The following is a 21,425-nucleotide window of genomic DNA, read 5'->3' as shown; positions in this document are numbered from 1 at the left end:
CCTGTGGGTCCCCGCTGCCTGTGGGTGCCGCTGCCTGCAGGTCCCTGCTGTCCCCGCACCCCTGCGGTGGCCCAGCCAGCCCCGCAGAGCCACGACGAAGCCTGGGCGACTGGCTACCACGCGGAGGTGGCTGATGGTGGGGACAGAGTGACGAGGGGATGCCCAAGCAGGGCGAGAGGTGGGCGACGGTGACCAGCGCCGCCTTGCCGGGAGCAGGAGCATCCGTGGGGACAAGGCGGCCGGACCCACAGCAGGGTCACGCAGCACGGACAGGGACAAATCTCCCTGTCGGGAGGAGGCAGATGTCCCCCTCGGTTCCCGCTCCCTCCCCGAGCACCCAAGCTGGCACCCGCTTTTTTTCCCAGCTGGCTTCACCAAGCTAGCACAGCTCCAGGGGATGCTAAAGCCATCCCAGAGGGTGCCAGCTCCGGTAACCCAGCGCACTCTAGCAGATTAGCCCAACGTGGCAAGTGGGGCGATGAAAACATTGTCCTCCCCCCCCCCCAAAAAAAGTGAGCACATTCTGCAACAGGGAACACACAAAGATATTTTCTGATGAAAAAAAAGTAATGAATCCCTTCTCGCCCGAGGGCTGTCAGCGGCATGTGGCTCATTAACAAATCACGTAGGTGGGTTCGCGCCATGTGCAGCCTGTAGCCACAGACTGGAACTCCATTAATAGCCGAGCTTTCAGCCAGGGAGAAAACAGACGCCCCGGCAGCCTTTCGGTAGTTACCGCTCCCCAAAGGGGTCGATGGCACTTTCCGACAGCTGCCTCGAAAAACCCCGGCGCGGCCGGGGAGAGCCGCGGCAGCGGGGCGTGCAGCAGCCCCGGCACAGCCAGACACGGCGGCAAACCGTGCCGCGGCCACCCGATGCCGGACGATGGCACCCAGGGAAGCGGCGAGACCGGCGGGTGCTCGAGGGGTGCGTTTCCCCCATCGCCCCGTCCCACGTTGCGCCCCGGCTGCCCCACGGAGTCACGGGCTCAGCCGCAGGGTTTGCAGGAGGGTCCGTGCCCCCCGGCACAGAGGAACCGGAGGGTAAATACTGCCGAAAAGCAAACCGCTGACAGACGGACGGACCGGCGGATGTACAACTCAAAACCAGAGCAGGGTGGCCAGTCCCGAGGATGCCGGAACGGGCGCCGAGAGGCTGCAGGCAGTGAGACACCGTAGGTAGCACATGAATTCATATATAGTAAAAAGTCTTTATTAAGAAGGCTTTGAAGTCAAAAAATAAAACTCTTGATACAATTTTCATAACCGTCAAGTCAGCTCAGCAAATATATAATCAGTACTTTAGCCATGTAAGGTTAAAGGTCCGTTATTTTCTTTTTAAAATAAAATATATTTTAGTTTTTAAAATTTATTCAATAAAGTACATATTTTCCTATAAATTCCCTACATATACATAAAGAGGTAAAAAATAAAAAAATAAAACTAAAAAAAAAAAAAATAAAACAAAACCAACCACAAATAAAAAGTTGATAGAAATCTGTCTGGGTTTTGCGACATGGTGTGTTAACTGTGCCCCCTCCATCCCATGAGCTCCCCTGCCCGGCCCGGCCCCTCCAGCCAGGACCCCCAACCTCTCGTCACACGTTTTTGGGCAGTTTTCACATTGGCAAAATAGAAGATAGACCTGCGTTACAAAAAAAAAATATATATATATATTTATAGAACCGTCAAGAATCATCCAAAAAAATAACTACATACAAAAAGAACGACAACAAAAAAATTATAATAATAATAATAGAATGATTTTAAAAAAATAAAAGACAACCCTTGTGTGTCCTAAAATAAAAAGTGCAACCGGACCTTTTCTTTCTGTTTATTTAACTTTGCAAACTGAATACTGTTATTTGGGAAGGACTGTTGAAGAACAGCTGGGCTTCCTCCTCCCAGCCGCCACAGCTGGGTGAAGAGTTAAAGCTATTCTGTAAACATTGGAGTTTCTTCCTCTCTGCAGTCTCACACCCCTCTTCCTCGTTGTCTTCGTCAGCCCCTTCTTCCCCACCCCTCCCGACCCCCTGTATTTCGGCCACCCTCCCGCCCCGCCGTCCTGCCCCTCTCCACCTCTCCAGCCAGCGAGCAGCAGCCTCTCCTTCCCCCCCCCAACCCCGTGCGCCCATCGGATCCGTTATTAAATAAAAAGGTCGATTTAAACAGTTTCAAGTCCTTAAAAAGTTGTGTCGGGGTGGAGGGGAGGGCTGGCCGCCCCGGCGAGCTGGACCCGGCTAGGAGAAGATGTGGATGGCTTGCGTGGCGGGAGTGTGGCAAGCGGGACACTCGGGCTCGGCTTTGCCGCAGATGCGCATGGCGCACTCCATGCAGAAGAGGTTGTGGCCGCAGGGCACCAAGGCGGCGATCACCTCGCTCTCGAAACACACCATGCACTCGCGGGAGCTCTTGCGGTGCCCGTCGGAGCTGCTGGAGTCGGTGGGCGAGCCCGAGGCGGCAGAGACGCTGCCGGGCAGGGAGGAGGAGGAGGAGTAGCCGGTGCTGTTGGAGAAGGAGGAGAGCGAGCCTTGGGTGGGCAGCCAGGACAAGGTGCTGACGGGGTCGCTCTGGATGCGGCGCGCTAAGGGGTGGTCCAGGGCCGCGCCGCCGCCCTCGGGGAGGGTGGGCGAGTGGCGCGGCGTGGCCGCGCCGCTGTTGCGTCTCTGCGAGCTGTTGACGGAGGAGCAGCTGCTGAAGGCTTGCAAGGGGTTGCCCGAGCGCTCGAAGGGCGACCAGATGGTGGTGGGCGTCGTGAGGTCGAGGGCCAAGAAGTCGAAGCCGAAGTCGCACTCCTCCGAGCCCAGCGGGGCCGGGGGCTCGCTGAAGGTGAAGCCGCTGCTGGTGCTGTAGGGGCTGGTGGGGCTGGCGTCCGCCACCCGCCCGCTGTAGTAGGACTCGGTGGAGGCGCTGCCCAGGGAGCTGAGGCTGTCGTTGCGGAGGGCGGCCGAGGGGCGGCGGGCGGGGTGGGGGGCCTTGGCCCACAGGCTGGCCGTGCTGCCCTGCAGGTCGAGGCAGACGTCGGTGCCGTTGGAGTGGAAGTCGTTGTCGGCATTGACGTCGATGAAGGAGCCTGTCCGCATGGTGATGTGCGCCTCGATCTCCTCCCTAGCCCGGTCCACGTTCTCGGGCATGCCCGTCACCTCGAAGACAGGCTCCTTGTCCCGGCTGGGTGTCACGATGTAGGTGTGCGTCTGCTGCTGGATCCGCTTGATGGTGGCTCCCTTGGGCCCCACCACCAGCCCCACCACACGGTACGGGACCCTCACCTGGATGGTGGTCTGTCCCGGCAGGTTGGGGGGCCCCTGCATCGCTCCCGTCAGCCCGTTCACTTTGTTGCGCGTCGCCCGGATCATGGAGAAGTGCTCGGCGGCCGAGAGGATCTCCCTTTTCGCCATCTCCACGTCCTCCTTCCTCCCAGTCACGATGAAAACGGGCTCTTCGCCCCTGACCGGCGTCTTGATGTACGTGTTGGTCTTGGCACGTAGGGCTTTGATTTTGCAGCCTACAAAGCGAGCAGGGGGGAAAAAAAAAAAAATGACACGTCAAAGCTGAGACCTCGTGGAGAGCCCTTGCCCACCCAGGATGGGGAGATGCAGGACCAGCAGGTCCCTTTGGTTCTGCACCTGCAGCACAGACACCCTCGGAGAGAGGGGTCCCTCCCGCCTCAAAGGCAGCCAAGGGCTCGCAGCTTGGTGCTGGGGGGCCGCACCGGCTCGTCCGAGACACGTCAGGCTCCTGGCACTGGCCTGACCCTCTGCCACCACCTCCTCCGCGCCGCAGCGGGGATGGGGGACCCGTGGGACGCAGCCTACCGCTGCCCGGCTCCCGAAGGCTGGGACGACACGCGGACAGATTGGGGCAGGCAACTGTGGGGGCACTTTTTGGGCTGTTGAGGGGACGGGAAGCCGGTTTTACGCGAAAGGTGTTTAAGGAAGTACAAGGAAAAGGCTTGTTTGGATCCTGCAGGTTTGTCGAGACCTCTCGGCCAGGAGCTAAGCCCAAGAAACAGCCCCGGCCGCACCCCAGCGGCAGCAGCGATGGCCACGGAGGGATGGGGGAGCTGGGGCTCCCCACGGCTGGGGGGCACAGGCACCCCCGCCTCCCTCTCCCTGCCCTCAGGGAGGAAAAACCAGGGCAGAGAGGCTGTGCTCTCGCCGGCTGGGGCAAGGGTGCTGCTCACGGGGCACCGGGCTCTCCCCGTTCTGGAAAGACCTGCTTCCCCTGCACGAGGAACATGATTCAGCAGGCAGAGCCCAGGCTGGGACGAAGGAGATCGGGGCTTTGCTGCTAGCTCTGCCTTCGCCTCGCACAGCTCCGGGCAAGTCCCTGCCCCTTTACTCCCATGGGTGAGCTGGGCTGTGGCTGCGAGTCCCTGCCAGTGCCCGTCCAGCGAAAGGCTCCCGCTCTCCTCCGGGACCGGTCATTGCTGCTCTCGCCGAGAAGCCGCCTCCGGCTGCAAACGCAGCACCGCTCCCTGCAACCCCAGCCCTGCTAATTGCATCCGCTCTGCCTGCGCTCCAGTGCGCGCACTTAATTAAATTCACATGAGCCAGGCACACCGCGCCGGGAGCTCAGCCTGGCTGGCCGCCCTCTGCTCCCGGCACACGAGGGCGAGTGACCCCGTCTCCCACCTCCCACGCACTCCCTGAGCTTTGCAGGGCACCCAAAGCAAAGCCAGGAGCCCGCGGGGATGGAAGCTGCCCCATCAGAGCCCCAAGACCGTCCCCGTCCCCTGCAAACGCTGCTGCTGCAGATCCACATCGATAAATAGCCGCACACCGGCGGGGACGGCTCGACTCCTCGCAGACACAGCCAAGGCAGCCGCAAGCGCCCAGCTGGCTCCTCCGCAAACGGCTCGCTCGGAGCACTCCTCCTCCTCTTCCCAGAAGCTCCCTGAGGAAGGGCAGGGCTGCTCTTCCAGCTGCCAGGCTGGAGAAGGGAGAGCCCTGGAAGGTTGGACTCAGCCGGGGTTGGGGCGGCGCACGATGTTCGCGCAGGTCTGTCCCAACCAGGCAAATCAACCCGCGCTCGTTAGCAGCCGGAGAGCAGAGCCCTAACAGGGGCCGTGCTATTCCCGGAGACCCGAGCACGGTGCATTTACCAGGGCATTAAGCGTCATGAATAACAAGTAGTAAAGAACTGTCAAAATAAGTGAGCAGCAGCTGTCCTGGGTGTCACAGCCTGGCTTTTTGGCAGCACTAACCCCTCCGACAGCCACATTCAGGGAGGCGACGGGTGATGACCGGCCTCTCCAGACACTGCCTCCAAAAAAACCTCGAAAGCAGCTCGCACCAGCCAGCACGGCCCCTGCCCAGCCCCGGGCTGCTGGCAGCTCTATGTGTGCCCTACCTGCTGCCCGCAGAGGTCCCAGGATGGCGACAGGCAGGTTGGAGGGGAATCTGGGAGGGGAGCAGGCAGATAAGCAGCCAGATAGAACTGGGGAGGCAGGAGATCTGCTGAGATCTCCCCCCTAAGGGGGGAAAACCCTCTGGATTTCATACAAGCCAGGCTGAAAGCATTTGAAGGCCACCTCCAAGCACTTGCTGCAATCAAACAAATGTTCCTCCCACCTTGCATTGCCCCAGGGATTCACTCCCAGCTGGGGGGGGGAGCAGGACAAGCCCAAATTCAAACTTTCCTTCCGACGACCGGCCGGGCTCAGCCAGGCAGAGGCAGCGCTGGGAATGGCACAGAGCTGCCCCGTTCTCCAGAGCCGGGGAAGGCATTGAGCGGCTGCGAGGACACGCAGAGGGGGAATGTGGGTGGAGAAGGGTTTGACCAGGCTTTTCCTAATTTAGGACAACAACTGGAAGGTGTATTTCTGGCTGGGGGCATATGGTGGGGAAAGCAACGGCCCGGTCATTGGGGCAGGGCAGAACCAGCAACCATCAAAGGTGAAATTTTTTTAAGTACGTGCCAGCTTCTGCGAGGCCGTCCAGAGTGAGACAGTGTCCTGCAACTCCCACGTTTCCCTCCCTGATTTATTCTGGTACCCGCTATAAGCTCTCCCCCTGCTCCATCGCTTGGCAAAACCGGGACGAGCACAGTGGCAGCGGGCAAGGGCAGCCGGGCTGGGAGCCACCGCGGGGCTCTGCCGGCACCTCCCGGGGACACCAACCTCACACCCAAGATCCAAAATTCATCCTTCAGAGCAGGAAGCAGGAATTTCAAGATCCAAAGGTATCGGCAGCTGCCAGGAGCTGCGAACAGGAACTGCTTGAGAGCCGTGTCCCACGGGGGGCACGGCACAGCGAGGCTCCTCCTCGCCCTGCTCCACCGCACCGGCTGCACCGGTGGGACCGAACTGATGCTACGGCAGCACAAGATGGAGGAAGAGTTTATCCGGCTGCTCCTTGCGAGCCCTTCCTAGGGGCAAAGCCAGGAATCTGGATTAAAAATTAAAGGGGTGTCTGGCTTGGCCAGCTCCACCCTCCTCAAACAAGCAGGGCAGGAAAAACGCACGGGACCTGTGGCTGCCGGACGCTGCCGGGGCCACCGTGCCCACGCCATGCTGGGGCTGCCTGCGGCACAGCAAAACGCACCACGGGTCAGAGCAGGTTTTTCCGATCCTGGCGTAAAAGAGGACGGCGGCAGGTCTGGGGCAGCGGGGGTGCTGGCTTGCCTCCCTGCCATCCCGCAGAGCCGCGTGGGAAAACATTGCAGAAAAGGAGGTATCGGCCAGGGAACCGCTTGTCTGAGGCCACGTGCTGGCATCTGCACCGGGAACCAGAGCCTCTGTTGTGTGACACACCGGTGAGTGCTCCCTGATGGGCACACTGGGGACGTGGTGGGAGCAGAGCTGGGACGGCACCGCGGCCCCATCCAGGGCCCAACGTGTCCTGCCGCTGCCCCCAGTCCCAAACTCCACCTCTGTCCCCCCCTCAGCCATGGGGAATCCCAGGGAGCAGGTCCTAAAAGCCACCACTGGGAAGGATGGGCAGCCTCCCCGAGCTGGGATTCAGCAAAGCGTTTAAACCCATGCGGCGGAGCGAGCTGTGGGTCTGCAACACCAGGGACTGGTGAAGAGACACGACCTCACAGCAGTACAACCCCTGTCCTCCATCACATCTGCGCCCCGGAGAGGTGGCTGAGCCGAGGCTGCTCCTGCCCATGCTCAGGGAGATGCTGACACCCTATGGCCAAGCCCCCCAAAAGCACCCCCCCGAGAGCTAGACATACTCAAACCGCACAACACAGGTGGTTTAACCAGCAACCTGCAACTGGGGCAATGAGTCACACCAGTATGAGATATTTCAGATGAGCCTCCACAAGATCCCACCCCAGCACATTGTGAAAACACCATCCCGGACTGCTGCATCCCTCTGAAATCGGTGCAGCACAACCCTACCGTAATGGGGCCGTGCCAGATGGGGCTCTGGAGAGGACCAGGGGCCACCCGGCATCGCCGGCGAGCCCCACCGCAGGCATCCCCTCGCCCTGGCATTGCCAGATCAAGCGCCTTACCTCAACCAAGTGGCAGCAGTTGGCACTCCCATGTTTTACCTTGCCAAGGTGTTAGTGATGAGAGAGGAGGAAAACAAGGTGCCAGACTTTGCTACCGGTCTATAAATAAGGTGGCTTTAAAAGCAGCTTTCAGATCCAAAAGGAAACACCACCAAAACCTGGGAGGGGGAGCAAACCCAGGGGTGCTACAGCCCCAACAGATCCCTTCTCAAGACCAGAGCCTGGGAGTGGCTCAGTCACCACGTTACAGCTCTTGTTACAGAGTCCTTATGGGCGCAAACTCATCACGACAACCCGTGGCCGTGCTCAACTGCAAGCAAACACCCTCGTTCCGGGGGTCTCAAGCACGTGCAACCCCCAGCGAGTCACAGCCCTGGTACCACCACCCAGCTTTGCCTGCAAAGACGGCACCAACGGAGGGGCGCGAGCTGGACGCTCCTCTCAAACCCTCCCATCTCCAGACTCTGCACCGCTTCTCTTCCTCCCACCGTCACCAGCTCCGAGACGCTCTCTGCCCACCCGGCACGGCTCCCGGCACACTCCACTCCACAAAGCTGCCCCGCGGTGCCCTGGCTGGACCCGTCCCACCTGCCCTCGGGCTGAGAAATCACTGGTTTTGGAAAAGAAACAGAATCTCAGGGAATTCTTCCCAGGATGATGCGGTGATGGAGGCAGCACCCCAGGCAAGGCGGCTGCTCTCCCTAAATGTCCTCTCTTGGCACCACCAAAGAGGACTTTGCCCTCTGCCAGGAGCTCCAGTCAGATCAGGGCTGCGACTATCGCAAGAGCCCATGAAAACCAGTACAGCCCAGGCTGGGAAGTGCCTCTCCGTCCTCCGCGCTCCCACCGTTGCCCAGACAAGAGGCAAGAGACCCGACGCAGCTCATCCGCTCGCTGATCCCTAGCATGGCCCGGCCAGCGCCTGCTTTGACACGAGGTGGCCTCCTCCACACGAGGAGGACAAAGCCAGCCGTGATCCCCTTGGCCAGACCACACCTGCCTTTACCCAAGGAGCTTTACACTCGCAGTGCCCAGCTCCAAGCTATGAAAACCCAAGAAAGAGCCAACAGCGCTTTTCTGGAGGAGCCTTTGATGGCATCAACCAGGAGGACCGTGTTCATCGCAGCCTTGGAGCCAGCTGATGCTGCCTTACACTCAGCCCTCTGGAACACGCTACCCACTGCAGAAAGAAGTTGCCCTTCCTCTTCCCCAGCTCTGCAGCATCTTCTGGCCTCAGATCCGGCGTTACGGCACTCCCGGTCCCCTTTTTCCCCCGTTACAGGCAAATAGCACAGGATGTGCCAGGACTGGGGCCAGACGTGGAGGAGAACAGGTTGCACCTCCGTCGCATCTCATCTCCCCTCTTGCTGAGCGTTTCTTCCCATTTCTCTGCAAACAGTAATTAATTCATCCTTGCAACCACGCTGCAGGAGGCAGGCACATCACACCTTTGTTTCTTCTCCAGACACCGGGAAAAGCGAGGCAGGGAGGCTGGGCTCCTCGCCTCGGGCCAGAGAGGAGGAAACCAGTGCCAAAGCCAAGGCGCGCAGGCAGATACTTCAGCGATCAGATCAATCTGTGCGACCGACTTCAGGAGCGTCTGACTCTGCTACGACCCAGAGAGGTGGGAGGAGGCAGCCAGGCCAGCCTCAAAGGACATGGCGTGATGGGCAGAGGACAGCAGAGAACAGCAGCCCAGGGCTCAGAAATATGAGAGGATTCAGCGCAGCCCCAGCAATCCACTGCAAGTTTACAGCTGCTCGGGCTGGGCCAGAAACCAAGGCCTGTGGTCTCCCTGCGCATCCTCCAAGCACCAAAACGCCCGCTGTGCTCTGGCAGGGAGGAGAGGTGCCGTATTTCATCCTTCCCTGGATCTCACCTTCGAACATCCCAGCGTCTTCTATAAACGGCAACTTTCCCAAATCCTTCGCAAAGCTGCGAACGCTCCCTGCATGTTGCAGATGGGGAAGCGGAGCCCAGGAAAGGAGCCACGACTGGCTCCGTCCCACGAGAGGCACGTGGCGTAGAAGGGGAGATTAGAGCCTGGGGCTCGTTGGGGCAGAAGCTGCTGGAAATGCATGTCCAAAGCCGGCACACCAGGGAGCAACGCTGCCATGGTGCCGGCATGCAAGAACCAGGGCAGCTCTAACACCCGGCCCGCCCCATGCTCCCCATCGCCCTTTTCCCCGTGATTTCCGTTATCACCACCTCTCTTTTTGCTGGTGAGCAAGGTCAGCTCATACCACTGCAATCAATGCCCACAGCACTTTTTGGAGACGGTCCCTCCCACGGTAGGAGTCATGAACGGGCTTGCACGCAAAGGCACGGCCACGTAATCCCGCCAGGCCAATGCTGCCTTTTGGTAGCCGTGTGGGCAGGGAGGAGAAAACCGCAGATTCCGGCTGGCAGACACCACTCCGCACCATCACCGATGCCAATCCGGGCGAGGGGTCATGGCAACCACCTCTCCAGCTCAGTCAAGAAAATACAGATGATTTGGTCTACACAATGAAGATTTACCTGCTGCTGCTCCCTTCCGGAAAGGGTTAAATTAGTGGATCTGGAGGAGAGAAAATTGAAATAAAAGGAGAAGTAGGAGAAATCGAGTCCGGCAGTCTCTGGCCCACCTCAGCCCGCACAGGACAGCCGTGCATTGGTCTGATGGGCAAAGCCATCTCCCTACTCACCCTAATGGCAGCAAGGGGCTGCTGGGCTCTGGGGACAGCAGGACCGGTCCCAAAGCGCCCCAAAAGCTGCTCCTCAGCACAGGGTGTATGGGGAGAGAAACCCAGCCTTGCCCCAACTCAAGACCCTTCCAGGGCACCCGACATCCATGCCTTCATCCCTTCCTACGTTCCAAGTGCGGCAGCACCACAAGCGCCCGCTCCCCGGGTCGTGGCCGGGCTGGGCAGCTCAGGAAAGACAAAAGCGATGGGGACACGCTCTGAGGGAGTCCGACCAAGCCCCGCAGTGTCACCAGCGGCACATCTTGCCACCGGAACGATGCCAGGCCCGACAAAGCACCCCAAGGTTCGGCTCCACGCTGCTGCATAGCCAGAGCCCCGCTGCCGCAGGAGGTGGCCAAGGGAGACTCGCACGTGGGGACCTGGGGACCAGAAGGACGCAGGAGCCAGCACGGGTGCGGGAGGATGAGGCGAGCAAGAAGGGCTCTGCTCATTTTCAAGCTTGATGTGAGACCTGGAGAGGCAGGCAGCTGCGAACGACCTCGGTATCGCCCCTCCTCAGGCTGCACCGGCCTCACGCATCCCCGATTTAAAAGAGCTGCTGGTGGTACCGAAGAGAAGCCAGAGCACAAAGACACTCCGCTGACAGCCCTGTCCCCCCAGATGCCACCCAACTGCACCCCCCACCAGCGAGAACCAGGGCTGCCAAGTGCCGAGCCCCCTTCACGCCAAAAACCCCAGCACAACAGGGCCCACGGCATGGCGTCCGAACAGGCCGGGAGCTGTAGAAAAGCTGAGACCAGGAGAAGAGCAGGAAACACATGGGGGAAAACCCCCGGGAAGAGCTGTTCCTGCCCATGGGCCAGGGCAGCAGCAAGTAGCTCTACACCACTGCCAGCCCCAGGTCCCCTCTGAGCCCACTGGTGGGACATGGTGTCCCCCCAGCACCCCCTCCTCAAGCTGGTATAATTTTTTTTTTTTTTTCTAGAGCTCTTTTCCAGGAGCCCCACGAGCCTGTGCAGCTTAGCGAGCATCCAAGTTGCGCACAAGGTGTTTGGGGCAGATAGCCGGGCGCACATTTAACTCATCGGGGTGCCGGCGGCGCAGCACTGGGGTCTCACCGCAGCTGGAACGCCCGACCCCAGCTGCTGCGAGAAAGGGTGCCAACCCGACAGCTCGCCGGGCCGAAAGCAGCCGTTCCTCCAACCTCCTTGAACTCACAGAGCCGTCGCGTTTCCCCAACGGAGGCCGGACCCCATTACAGGTTTGCTTTCGAGTTGCCGGACCCCGGGGTTCTGCAGAGCCCGTCGGCGAGGCCACCAAATCCAGGTCCTCCATCCAGCCCCGGGGAGAAGCAGGATCCTCCCGAGCAGGGCGCGGCACCGCGCTCCTCTCTTCTGGCAACGGAGCAGGCTTTGCCACGCCGCTCGGCTGCTCCGGCTGGGTTCGGCAGTCCGGTGGGGACCCCACGGCCGGGGCGGTGGGACCAGTGAGGGGTGCACGGAAAGTTGGGAGGCCGGGAAGCGGGGCCGGCTGGGAGGCAGCGCAGGCCAATGGGAAGCGCAGAGCATGATGTCACCGCGCTCATCACAGCATGGCTCTGGCTAACAAAGAGAACAATGAGGCTGCCCAGCTCCCCGCTTCCCCCCAGGAAAAAAATGCTCCCCCGGCCCCGCAGCCCCCTTGGCCAGGGAGGGATGGGAGCCGTGGGAGCGAGGGCAAGGCTGGGATGCCAGAGCCCTGCGTGGCAAAAACCTCCCGGAGGTCAGGCTCCCTGCGAACCGAACTGCCCGTCGCCGCCGGGATTCCTGCGGGCGGCAGCTCCCTTCTTTTTTTCTTTTTTTTTTTTTCTTAAATTCTCCTCCTTAGGGGTCTTGTCTTTTTTTTTTTTTTTGGTCTTTTTTTTTTTTTTTTTTTTTAAAAAGGTGAAACTTTGGTTAAGGGCTATTTCGGATTTCCTCAAGACAAAGCCCACGCCAGGCACACCCACCCAGGGAGAGGGCTGGGGCTGAGGCGTGCCCGGGTGTCCTTTTGTGACAGCTGAGCGGGAGCGGGGGCTTCGCGCCCCTCCGCTGCCCGCAGAGCTTCGTTCACCGAATAAACCAGCGGATTCATTATCATTTATATCCGAAGTCTGAGATATCGAGCATCGCTTACACGCCGAGTCCGAGATACCGAGCTGGAGGGGGGGGGGGGGCTGTAGAGGCACTCAACTACAATAAAATCAAAGCTTTCGCCTGCACTTCGTGTCCTGGCAGCTCCCACGGACTCGCGTGGCGCCCGGGAACTTTCCGTGTGCCCAAGGTGTTTATCATCCCCCCCGCCCCGTGCCGTTTTTGCTGGCCTATATAGTTTTAATTAATATTTACAGCCGGCGCGCTGGGGAAAGGCACAAAGAAGAGCAGCTCGCTCCCAAAACCCAGGGCGAAGGCGCGTCCGCGGGAGGAGTTCCAGGGCCGCGGAGATTTGTCGCCGTTAAGTTTCCGCCTCCGCGTTACCGGGCACGGAGACAAAAGCCCCCAAACTGACCCAAATAAAGCGGGGCCGGGTCGGGCCCGGTGCAATCCCGCGGGAGGCGGCGCCGCAACCCCGGGGCGCTCCGGGAACGGGGTGTAGGGACCGGGAGGGGGGGGGGGGGATCCCCCCCACGCGGGGCGGGGGTGTTACCTTGCCGGCCCACGATCTCGGCGACGTGCTCGGAGCTGGGCACGGGCACGCACTCGGTCATGTTCACGCTCTTCTTCCTGCTCCCCAGCGCGCCCAGCGGCTCGGCCAGCAGCGCGGCGGGCGGCGCCAGGTGCGGGGCGAAGTTACCGAAGGCGGCCGGGGGGGAGGAAGAGGAGGAGGAGGAGGAGGCGGCGGCGGCCGGGGGGGAACCGCCGCCACCACCGCCGCGCTCCCGCGCCTGCAGGCCGCCCGGCCCCGCGCCTCCCGCCGCCGCCGCCGCCTCCGGCTCCTCGCCGCCCGCCTCCGCCGCCCGCAGCCCGCGCTCGCCCGCCTCCTCCAGCCCCAGCAGCGAGAGCTGGTCCAGGGCGAACCTCAGGGCGGCGGCTTCGTCCTGCGCTGCCGCCGGCGGCGGCGGCGGCCCCTCCCGCTCCCGCCCGGGCTCGGGCTCCGGTGGCGGCTCCTGCCCGGCGGGCGGCGGCGGGCTGAGCAACGCCAGGCAGCGCGGCGGGCCTCGGGCGGGCTGTCCGCCTTCGGGCTGGTAGATAGAGCCGGGCATGGCGGCGGAGCGGCGGCTTGGCCGGGAGCGGAGCGGGCCGGGGCGGTGGCGGTGCCCGCCGCACGCCGCCTCTCTGCGCGCGACCCCCCCCCCCTCCCCTCCCCTCCCGCCGCGCCGCCTTCGGCCCCGCCCCGACGTCAGCCCGCCCCGACAATGGGCCGCGCCCCGGCCGCGCGCATGCGCCCGCCCCGCCGGCAACCCGGCCCCGCCCCGCCGCAGGAAGGGGGCGGGGTCGGCCCCGCCCCGCCCGCCCCGCCCGGGAGCCGGGACCCAGCTCGGTGCTCCGGGAGCTGCCCGGTGCCCGCCCCGCTCCCACCGGGCCCCAACCTGGGCGGGAGGCACCGAGGGGGGTCGTACACGCGGTCGTTGTAACGGCAGAGCCACAGCAACGCGCTGCCCTCCCTCCACGGCTGCAGCACCGCGTGTTCTCCCGCCGTGAAGCCCCGGTCCGGCCCCTCCTTTGCGGAGATGCCTTAAAACTGCTGCCCAAGCCGGGAGAGGCGGCAGGCTCGGGGGTCGCCGTTCCCCGGTAGTTTGCAACCGCAGCGTTCTGGAGCCAGCGGTCCCACCGCCCCGAAACCCAGTAACGGACCAGGCGAGTCGGGGACGGCTTCGCACAAACCCTTTTATTGACGGGGGGGGGGGGGGGGGGGGTCGTGGTTCCCGGTAAAGAGCAAAACAGGAGCGGCGAAGAAAAGCGGCAGCTCCTCACGGCACCCAGGCAGGCTATTCCCATCCACCCGTTCCACGCACGCCGGGACCATGCACGGTTTATCAAAGCACTCGAGGGGATGGAGCTACAGCACAGCTACTCCTTGGGTGCCGAAGGACATCTCCTTCTTCCCGAGTTGCAAAAGAAAACACAAAGCCTTTGTCCTTTCACCTTTTTCCCTCGTTAGTTCCCATTTTGCAAGGGTTAGTTGCCATTTATCACGCTCAGCAGTGAAGCAGTCATCTGTTTTTTTGCTTCCCAAAGAGCCGCAACAACTTCAGCGGCTCGGATGCCCCCAGACCATGAGGATCTCGACCACCTTTCCCAAGCCTCCCCCACCAGAAAGCCACCACAGCAGGGCCCTGGTGGGACAGTTTCTCCCCCCACAAAGGCAGCTGGCTCACTGCAAAACAACTACCTCCAAATCATTTGTTCCACCCGGAACCATCCCTTTGCAGGGACCTTCCACAGACGGAGCTTTAAGAAACCCTTCCCGGCAGCGATGGCACACCACACGAATTCACCTTAACAAGAGCCAGACCAATTAGCAGGTCACCCACTACCTCAAATGCCCAGGTGCTCAAATTCCACAGGTCCAATTCTCAAGCTTCATTTTCTCCATTTTCACATAACAGTCTTGCCCAACTGCTGTCTTTGGGACTAATTCAACTACTTGGCTTGGGATTGTTTTTAATTGCAAGAACCATCAGCGTCTGGTCTAGAAACCCCCACTTCAAAATGCCCACTCCGTTGACATTGCACAGATCCTGGGAAACATTAACTCCTGCTGGTCAGGGGCCCAAATACACAAGCCACACTGTCTACCCTTGTGCTTCTAAATTTCGCCCTTCAGCTGGTGACTCTCCTATGGATAAGGACTTTCACCTTCCAACACTCCGAATGGGTCACCTTCAACTTCTATGGAATCTTTCCAGCAACATAACAGTCACCAGGAACTGCCTCCTTCCTTCTTTCTATTTCTCCTACCTGCCAACTAAACCTAACATCTTCCAGCTGCTAAACAGTTTCAGTACAACAGGCAACAAGCTTCCTCAACTCCTCTTTTACCTTCAGAGGTCTTGGCAGTGAGCTCCCACCGGCTCTTTCTTTCTGGACGGCTGCTGCAGAAGAAGACTGGAGCAACTTCTGCCTTCCCCCCCGAAGCGTTCACGGCTCAATTTCACGGAGATCCATGCGTATCCATCCAGACTCCTCGGTGCTTACACAGATGCACTGGCATGAGCGCAGCTCTGGGAATCCTCCCACTTCAGACTCGTCTTCCCCATGCCACAAGCTGTTCAGAGCTGGCAGGCTCCAGGCGTATTACAGAGAGCTCGCACCTACTGCAGACTGAAGCTTCTCCTCCAGGGACAGATGCGGCAAAACCAGCAGATTTGAGCCACGCAAACTGGCTGCGAGACATCTCCCCCTCTCACTTCCCAAAATATTTAACCTAATAAGTTGAAACACCCTACTAAACTACTAAAGATAGTGGGTTTTCCATTACTTGAGACAGAGCAGTACAACCCCTCCCTTCTGAGCTTCTCCCATTTCCAGTCAACACGGAAACCTCATTAATGACCAACACTAGGTCTCTGCTAACTTCTCTGGGCACCCTGCACCACCACAGAAGACTACACCTGTATTGGAACATGTCTGCATGGCTCCTTGTGTCCTTGCTGCAACTCCGATACCGACTAACACACTCCTTGCCACTGCAGGCCACCACATCAGCATCTCTCAAGCCCCATGAGAAGTGTTGTACGTGGGCGTTCAAACTCACCTCAGAACTGCGACGCTGTCTCCAAACACTGCCATTTTTGCCTACTCTGTACTCTCCCTGTCCTTCTGGGAAACTACTACGTCAAGTCCAACAACACCTAGAGAAACTGCCAGTTGTTATTTTGAGTGCTTTTGGCAAACCCGGTTTGTAGATGTCATGCCTATGATCTGTTCCATTTTCAGCAGAACTAGCTCACGCTTTCTTCTTAGATTCTTAATTTCACTCATGACACCAAGTTGCCTTTGGTTTTTTTTAACGTAATTAGCAGGTCTTTAAGAGACTTGTGTCTTCCACTAACAGAGAAAATGGATTATACAAATTAGAGAAGTTCCTTAGCACAACTCTGTTCCTTTACCAAAACACAGCCATACAGAAGATCCAACTTCCCTGAACACAAGATAAGAGAGAAGACCCTTCCTGGCTGCTTCCAAGCCCACCCCTCCAGGTGTTTTCCCCATTTCCTATCAGGGCTCACTCACAATTGCTTCTGCTGCCTCTTTGTGCTGCCTGTAATCATTTGGTCTCTGACTATCCACAGAACAAAGATGTCCCCCAAAATGACCAATACAGGGAATTAAAGAACACTGTACTCAAGCTAGCAGAGGTGTTAACAGCCCGTTAAGCTGTTTTCTGTATGGGGAAACTGATATAACTACAGCAGAGTAATTAGTACCACCACAACTATGCAAGCCTAACTCCCCCAAGTACAGTTCTGCAACAGCCATTCTTATGTGGTCAAGTGTGCAAAGGCAGAAGTTACAACAGCCTAGCTAGAATATTTATTCTGCTTTAAAGACCATCCTTTTGCAGACCAACTCCTAAAGAGTGGATTACTGAACACATAAGGGGACATCCCCCTCCCCCAACAAACCAGAAAAACCCACAGTTATCCATTTGCCTAAGTTACAGCACATTAGCCAAATGCTATAAATGGGATCCAAAGTTTAGGGAAAAAAAAAATACTTTTACAGAACTATTGTTGTTGCTCCTCTCACTCTTTAGGGGATCAAACTCTGCTTCCTGCACTGTTCTTCAAGCACATGCAAACATCATGCAAAAAATACAGGCTTTGAGCACAGCACAGAAGAGGTGGTACAGCTTAGAGAAGAATTATAAAAAAGTCTTTACTTGTGTGTGGGAAGGCTTAAGGGAATATTTCAGCACATCAGGAGCTGAATCACTGCATGTAGGTGGAGCCAGACAGATTGACAAGATCTGTAACTTGAAAAATGACCTAAGTCTGAGATCAATCATCTCACAGAGTAGCTGACTGAGGGGAACAACATATGGAGACAGCTCAAGGTGATAAGGCTCAATGTCAACATGACATGCAAAAACTGTATTAGAGGCACATGCTACAACTTACCAACTATTCTGTAACTCAAAACATGGACAACTGTGATCCTCTCAGCACCAACAGGCCGAGCAGCCTTTTTTCTGTTACCTCTTAGTATCACCACCACAACTTTATCTTAACAGATTTCCCTACTACAGCAGCACATTAAAAAAGCACTTTGGGGGAAGCCATTAGCAAACATCTGTTTTTCATGTATTAGATTCATGAAGAATCTAGCTTTCAGGTAGATTTTCTGAGAAGTTGTGGAGCAGCCACTTGATAGAAAACTAAGAATTACAGATCAGACAAAAGCATGAAAAATAAAGGATGGTACACCAAGATTTCAAGTTTTACAGCCCTTCAGATCACTAAACCCCATAAAATGTGCTTGATAGGCTAATCCAGGACAGAGAACAGGACTCAAATTACAAACAAAACCAAGTAATAACTTTCTAGCATTCACCTTCTGAAAGCTCAAACTTGGGGGTCTATTTATCGGAAGACCTGTAATTTGTATATGCAAATGAAACCAGATTCCTACAGCTAAGCAGTTCCTGAACCTTGCCACTAGACACAAACCAGTTAAAAGGTCGTTCATTGCTTTCCTATTCCAATTCTGCATGGTCTCAAGCTATTTCCATTTGTGACTCTCTTAAGGTAAAACACTAAGCTTTAAGATATTTATTTAATGAATTAAATAAATATTAATTTACCATTCTCGGTAAATATTATATATTACCAGCAGCTAGTGTTATATCAGTACTCATCAATACTAAATTAGATTGCTAACCAATAACCCTGACAATTTCAAGTGCAATTTGGTGGGTCATTCTGAAGTTCAAAATGTTTTTTCTCCTCATTCTCATAAATGCTCTATCACTGTAAATATCATTTAGCAAATGCTGTTCTCTCATATACTCCAGCTAGTCATGTGGTCAAACTGAAGGGTAATGGTTTTCCCTCATTAGTTCAGGGGAACAGAGTTAATCCCTGCTAATCTGAGAACAAATCCAAGTTTTTAGCTCACTACGTCCCATGCAGGACATTATTTTCTGTGCTGCAAAATTAGTACACCGCCTTCTCATGGCTATCTGTACACTTATTTAAAACAGGGAGCTAAAATATGCAACACTGGGAACCTCAACCAACCACGAAGGAAAAGTCTGTTATTAAGCAGTTCTAGTGTAGGCAGAAATTTCTGTTCAGATCGACAACAGCTAAGAATATGCATTTTATTTGATAGGGAATAGTATCATCCAAAGACTTGCACGGGCACCTGGACTCTTGGAGATTGTTCTTATGAACGTAATCCCAAATAAATAGGATTGTCTGACTGGAGAGTTAATCCTGAAAAACTTACTTTTTCTTCGTTAAACAAACATTCTTCTGCCCCCTCCCCCTTTAAACATGTTATTCTACCTTCTTTTTGAGGACCAGGAGAATCAGTCTAGACAGAATGGGCTCTCTTTAAAGCAAGACAAAAAGGGACATGACTCAGAAGTGCTGAAAGACTAGTTATGCTTTCAGATGTTCTGCTTTATCTACCTCCTGCAAAGTAGTAAAGAGTAGGAGTGGGGAAAAAAAAAACCAAACCAAACCACCCAAGCAACCAGGTGTAGAGTCAGAAGGAAGAGCTGAGTGTGTAGGCAGGTTATCAGACCCCAGGAACAGATCCAAACAGAAGATAGTGAGAAAACTGGGTGCAGATGGACAGGGCCACGCTTCCTTTAAGTGCAAGCCTTTGCATTTGAGGTCCCAGGGCCTCTTGCCATTTGCAATGGCTGCTCCGAACCCGTAAATGCTGCTGGTGAGCCTGGAAGGAGCCACCGGGTTGGGCACGCTGTACACTTCCATCAGAAAGATCTACCAGGGGGGTAAGTTGCTAAAATAATTCCCACATACAAAAGTGTTACAGTTGCCACAGAGGTAAAATTCGATAGCATATGGGAGGGAAGAAAGGCAAGAATATATTTCATAATGATCTTAAAAGAACAATTGGAAGCTGATAAGCAGGAGCCAAGACAAAGTTAGACAGGGGTGAATAAGTATTAGGTCAGGAAATTTAAGGATAGAAGATTAGAAGTAATATCCAACATCAGAAATAAGCCTGGAAAGAAAGCTTCAGGTGAACAGCTTGTGTGTTCTGAAGGATAAAGTCTTAAACCAGGGAGACTGCTGTTGTATGGCTACACAACATAAACTACAGAGACAGAATGACCCTGCCGCTCTACAGAAGGTACAGCAGCATCAGTGGATTTAAAGTCTTTTAAAAATATGTGGATGCAGCCTTGAGCTATGCAACTGGGTGCCTTTCACATGACTAGCACAAATACTAATTTGACACAATGAAACTTTTAACTAACAGGACAGCTTGCGGCCACTTCCCTCTATTCCTCAAATTACCACAGCCAGCTTGTACAAGGTTAGTTTTCAGCAAGACAGCTGCAAAATGTAATTTTTTTTTTTTTAACCCCTCACTTATACTCACATTCAACATTTTCTTCCTTTATCGAAAAGAGCATTAGGGCAATCTCTTAGGGCTATAAAGAAGCAAAATTACCTCGACCAGTAGCTGATAAACTAGCACTGATCAAAAGCTTCCATTCAGCAGAGTCTGCCTGGTACACAGTGCATGCTTTCAGTGCCCACGGTAACTAAGATTTGTTTTACTGATGAAAACAAGTTTCTGATTTGGAAAATTCATTTCAGCTAGCCTCCTTTCACATGGGAATTAGAACAAGAGTGTAAACTTATCCATGAATTATAACTTCAAAAATATTTTTGACCTAATATTATCACTAGAAAACAACTCACAGCCATGACACCAAAGCCTCCACAGGCAGGGTTTAACATGCCTACATTCCCGGAGTCCAGCCATGTCATTCATTACTGTTTTCCTTTCCTGATGTGCTCAGTTTACAAGAAAGAAAACTCCTCCCTTTTCTTGCTCAAAAGCCAGTTCAGCAAGCTCAATTTCAGACGTGAATGAAGCTAACTTTTCCTGGTCAGAACCACCTACAACAGTTCTGCAGGCCAAATCCAGACCGTACCAATATCCATGCAAGTTTGTTATTTTTACTGATTGCACAAAATTTCATCCAACTAGAATTCGGTAAAAATAACACTGGTAATACAAACAGGGAGATAACTACATTCCCTTTGTTAGTTTTGCAAAACAAAGCGGAGGAAAAGAAAATAATTGAGCCATCTTAATGGAACAGCTCCAGCACACTTTGCACAAGATAAAATCAGAAGTTCTAAATAACAAGGAGCCTCTTTTTACAAAGTTACCTTTGCAGAGTAAAACGGCATTTCGAGGATTTTCATCCTATCTACCAACATCTATGAAACCACTCCATCCCCCAATCTCCTCCAACCAGTGCCCTCTAGAATTAGGCTGGCTGCTGTTTCCAGATAAAACGAGAAAAACCTGACTGAGCATGACACAGCATAAGAAATATAGCTTATGTGAACTCAGGTGGTATGTACCCAAAATTACACTGTCTAGAGAAAAAGATGCAAAACCTTAGCTGTACTGGACAAGATCCTACCTCTTAGTGACACTGCATAAGGACCATTAAAATATGCTTATGTATTATCTCCGAAGAGGATTAAACTGTATCAGTATAACTATCCATCCACAGAGCTTGGTACTATTGTTTTAGTAGAAAATAATCAAAATAGCTTACCAGTGCAAACTGTGCAGGACAAACCTAAGGCTACTTCACATTGCAGCTCCGTATTACATATATACATAATATTTGAGGGCGACAGGAAGGTGCCGTTACCACTGACTGAAAGAATTACTAGTTTCGAAAGCATTCCCTCACTAGTACTTCTCCAAGCAGATGAACTTGATCACAGACGGAACAATGGACAACGCCACCGTTAATAAGTTCTCATGTAACAACCGCTGTATATTAATAACAGGTAAGTTTTGCCCCCAATTCCACTCTATTTTTCTTAAGTATGTTCTTTACTAATCATCTGCTTAACAAGATATGCCTCAAGTAACAACTGCTTTCTCCATCTTGGGGATATATTACATGATGGCAGACCACTATATGCCCATCAGTCACATCCATGGCAGTAGGCTGTGATAAGACAAACTAATCCAGTTATTATTGCAGCAACATGAGAAAGACATCAGGCTCATTTAAAAGGAATATTTTATTTACTTACCTGTCTCGATAAGCAGGTAAAGTTATTTTAGTTTCTTTG

At 55.3% G+C, this 21,425-nt stretch overlaps 1 protein-coding gene across 1 annotated transcript; it reads right to left on the bottom strand.

Annotated features, from left to right (window-relative positions):
- Window positions 1–2,074: 2,074 nt before the first annotated feature.
- Window positions 2,075–13,460, bottom strand: MEX3D (mex-3 RNA binding family member D). Its single transcript, XM_075038219.1, has 2 exons — window positions 12,818–13,460; window positions 2,075–3,504 (listed from the first exon to the last, which is right to left on the bottom strand). The coding sequence occupies exons 1-2, from the start codon at window positions 13,371–13,373 to the stop codon at window positions 2,240–2,242; spliced, it is 1,821 nt and encodes a 606-aa protein (XP_074894320.1). The 5' UTR covers window positions 13,374–13,460; the 3' UTR covers window positions 2,075–2,239.
- Between the last annotated feature and the right edge of the window lie 7,965 nt (window positions 13,461–21,425).

This window comes from Buteo buteo, chromosome 10, assembly GCF_964188355.1.
Source record: "Buteo buteo chromosome 10, bButBut1.hap1.1, whole genome shotgun sequence".
NCBI lineage: Eukaryota > Metazoa > Chordata > Aves > Accipitriformes > Accipitridae > Buteo > Buteo buteo.
The sequence above is the reverse complement of the archived record's forward strand: the minus strand, read 5'-3'. Positions and strand labels throughout refer to the sequence as shown.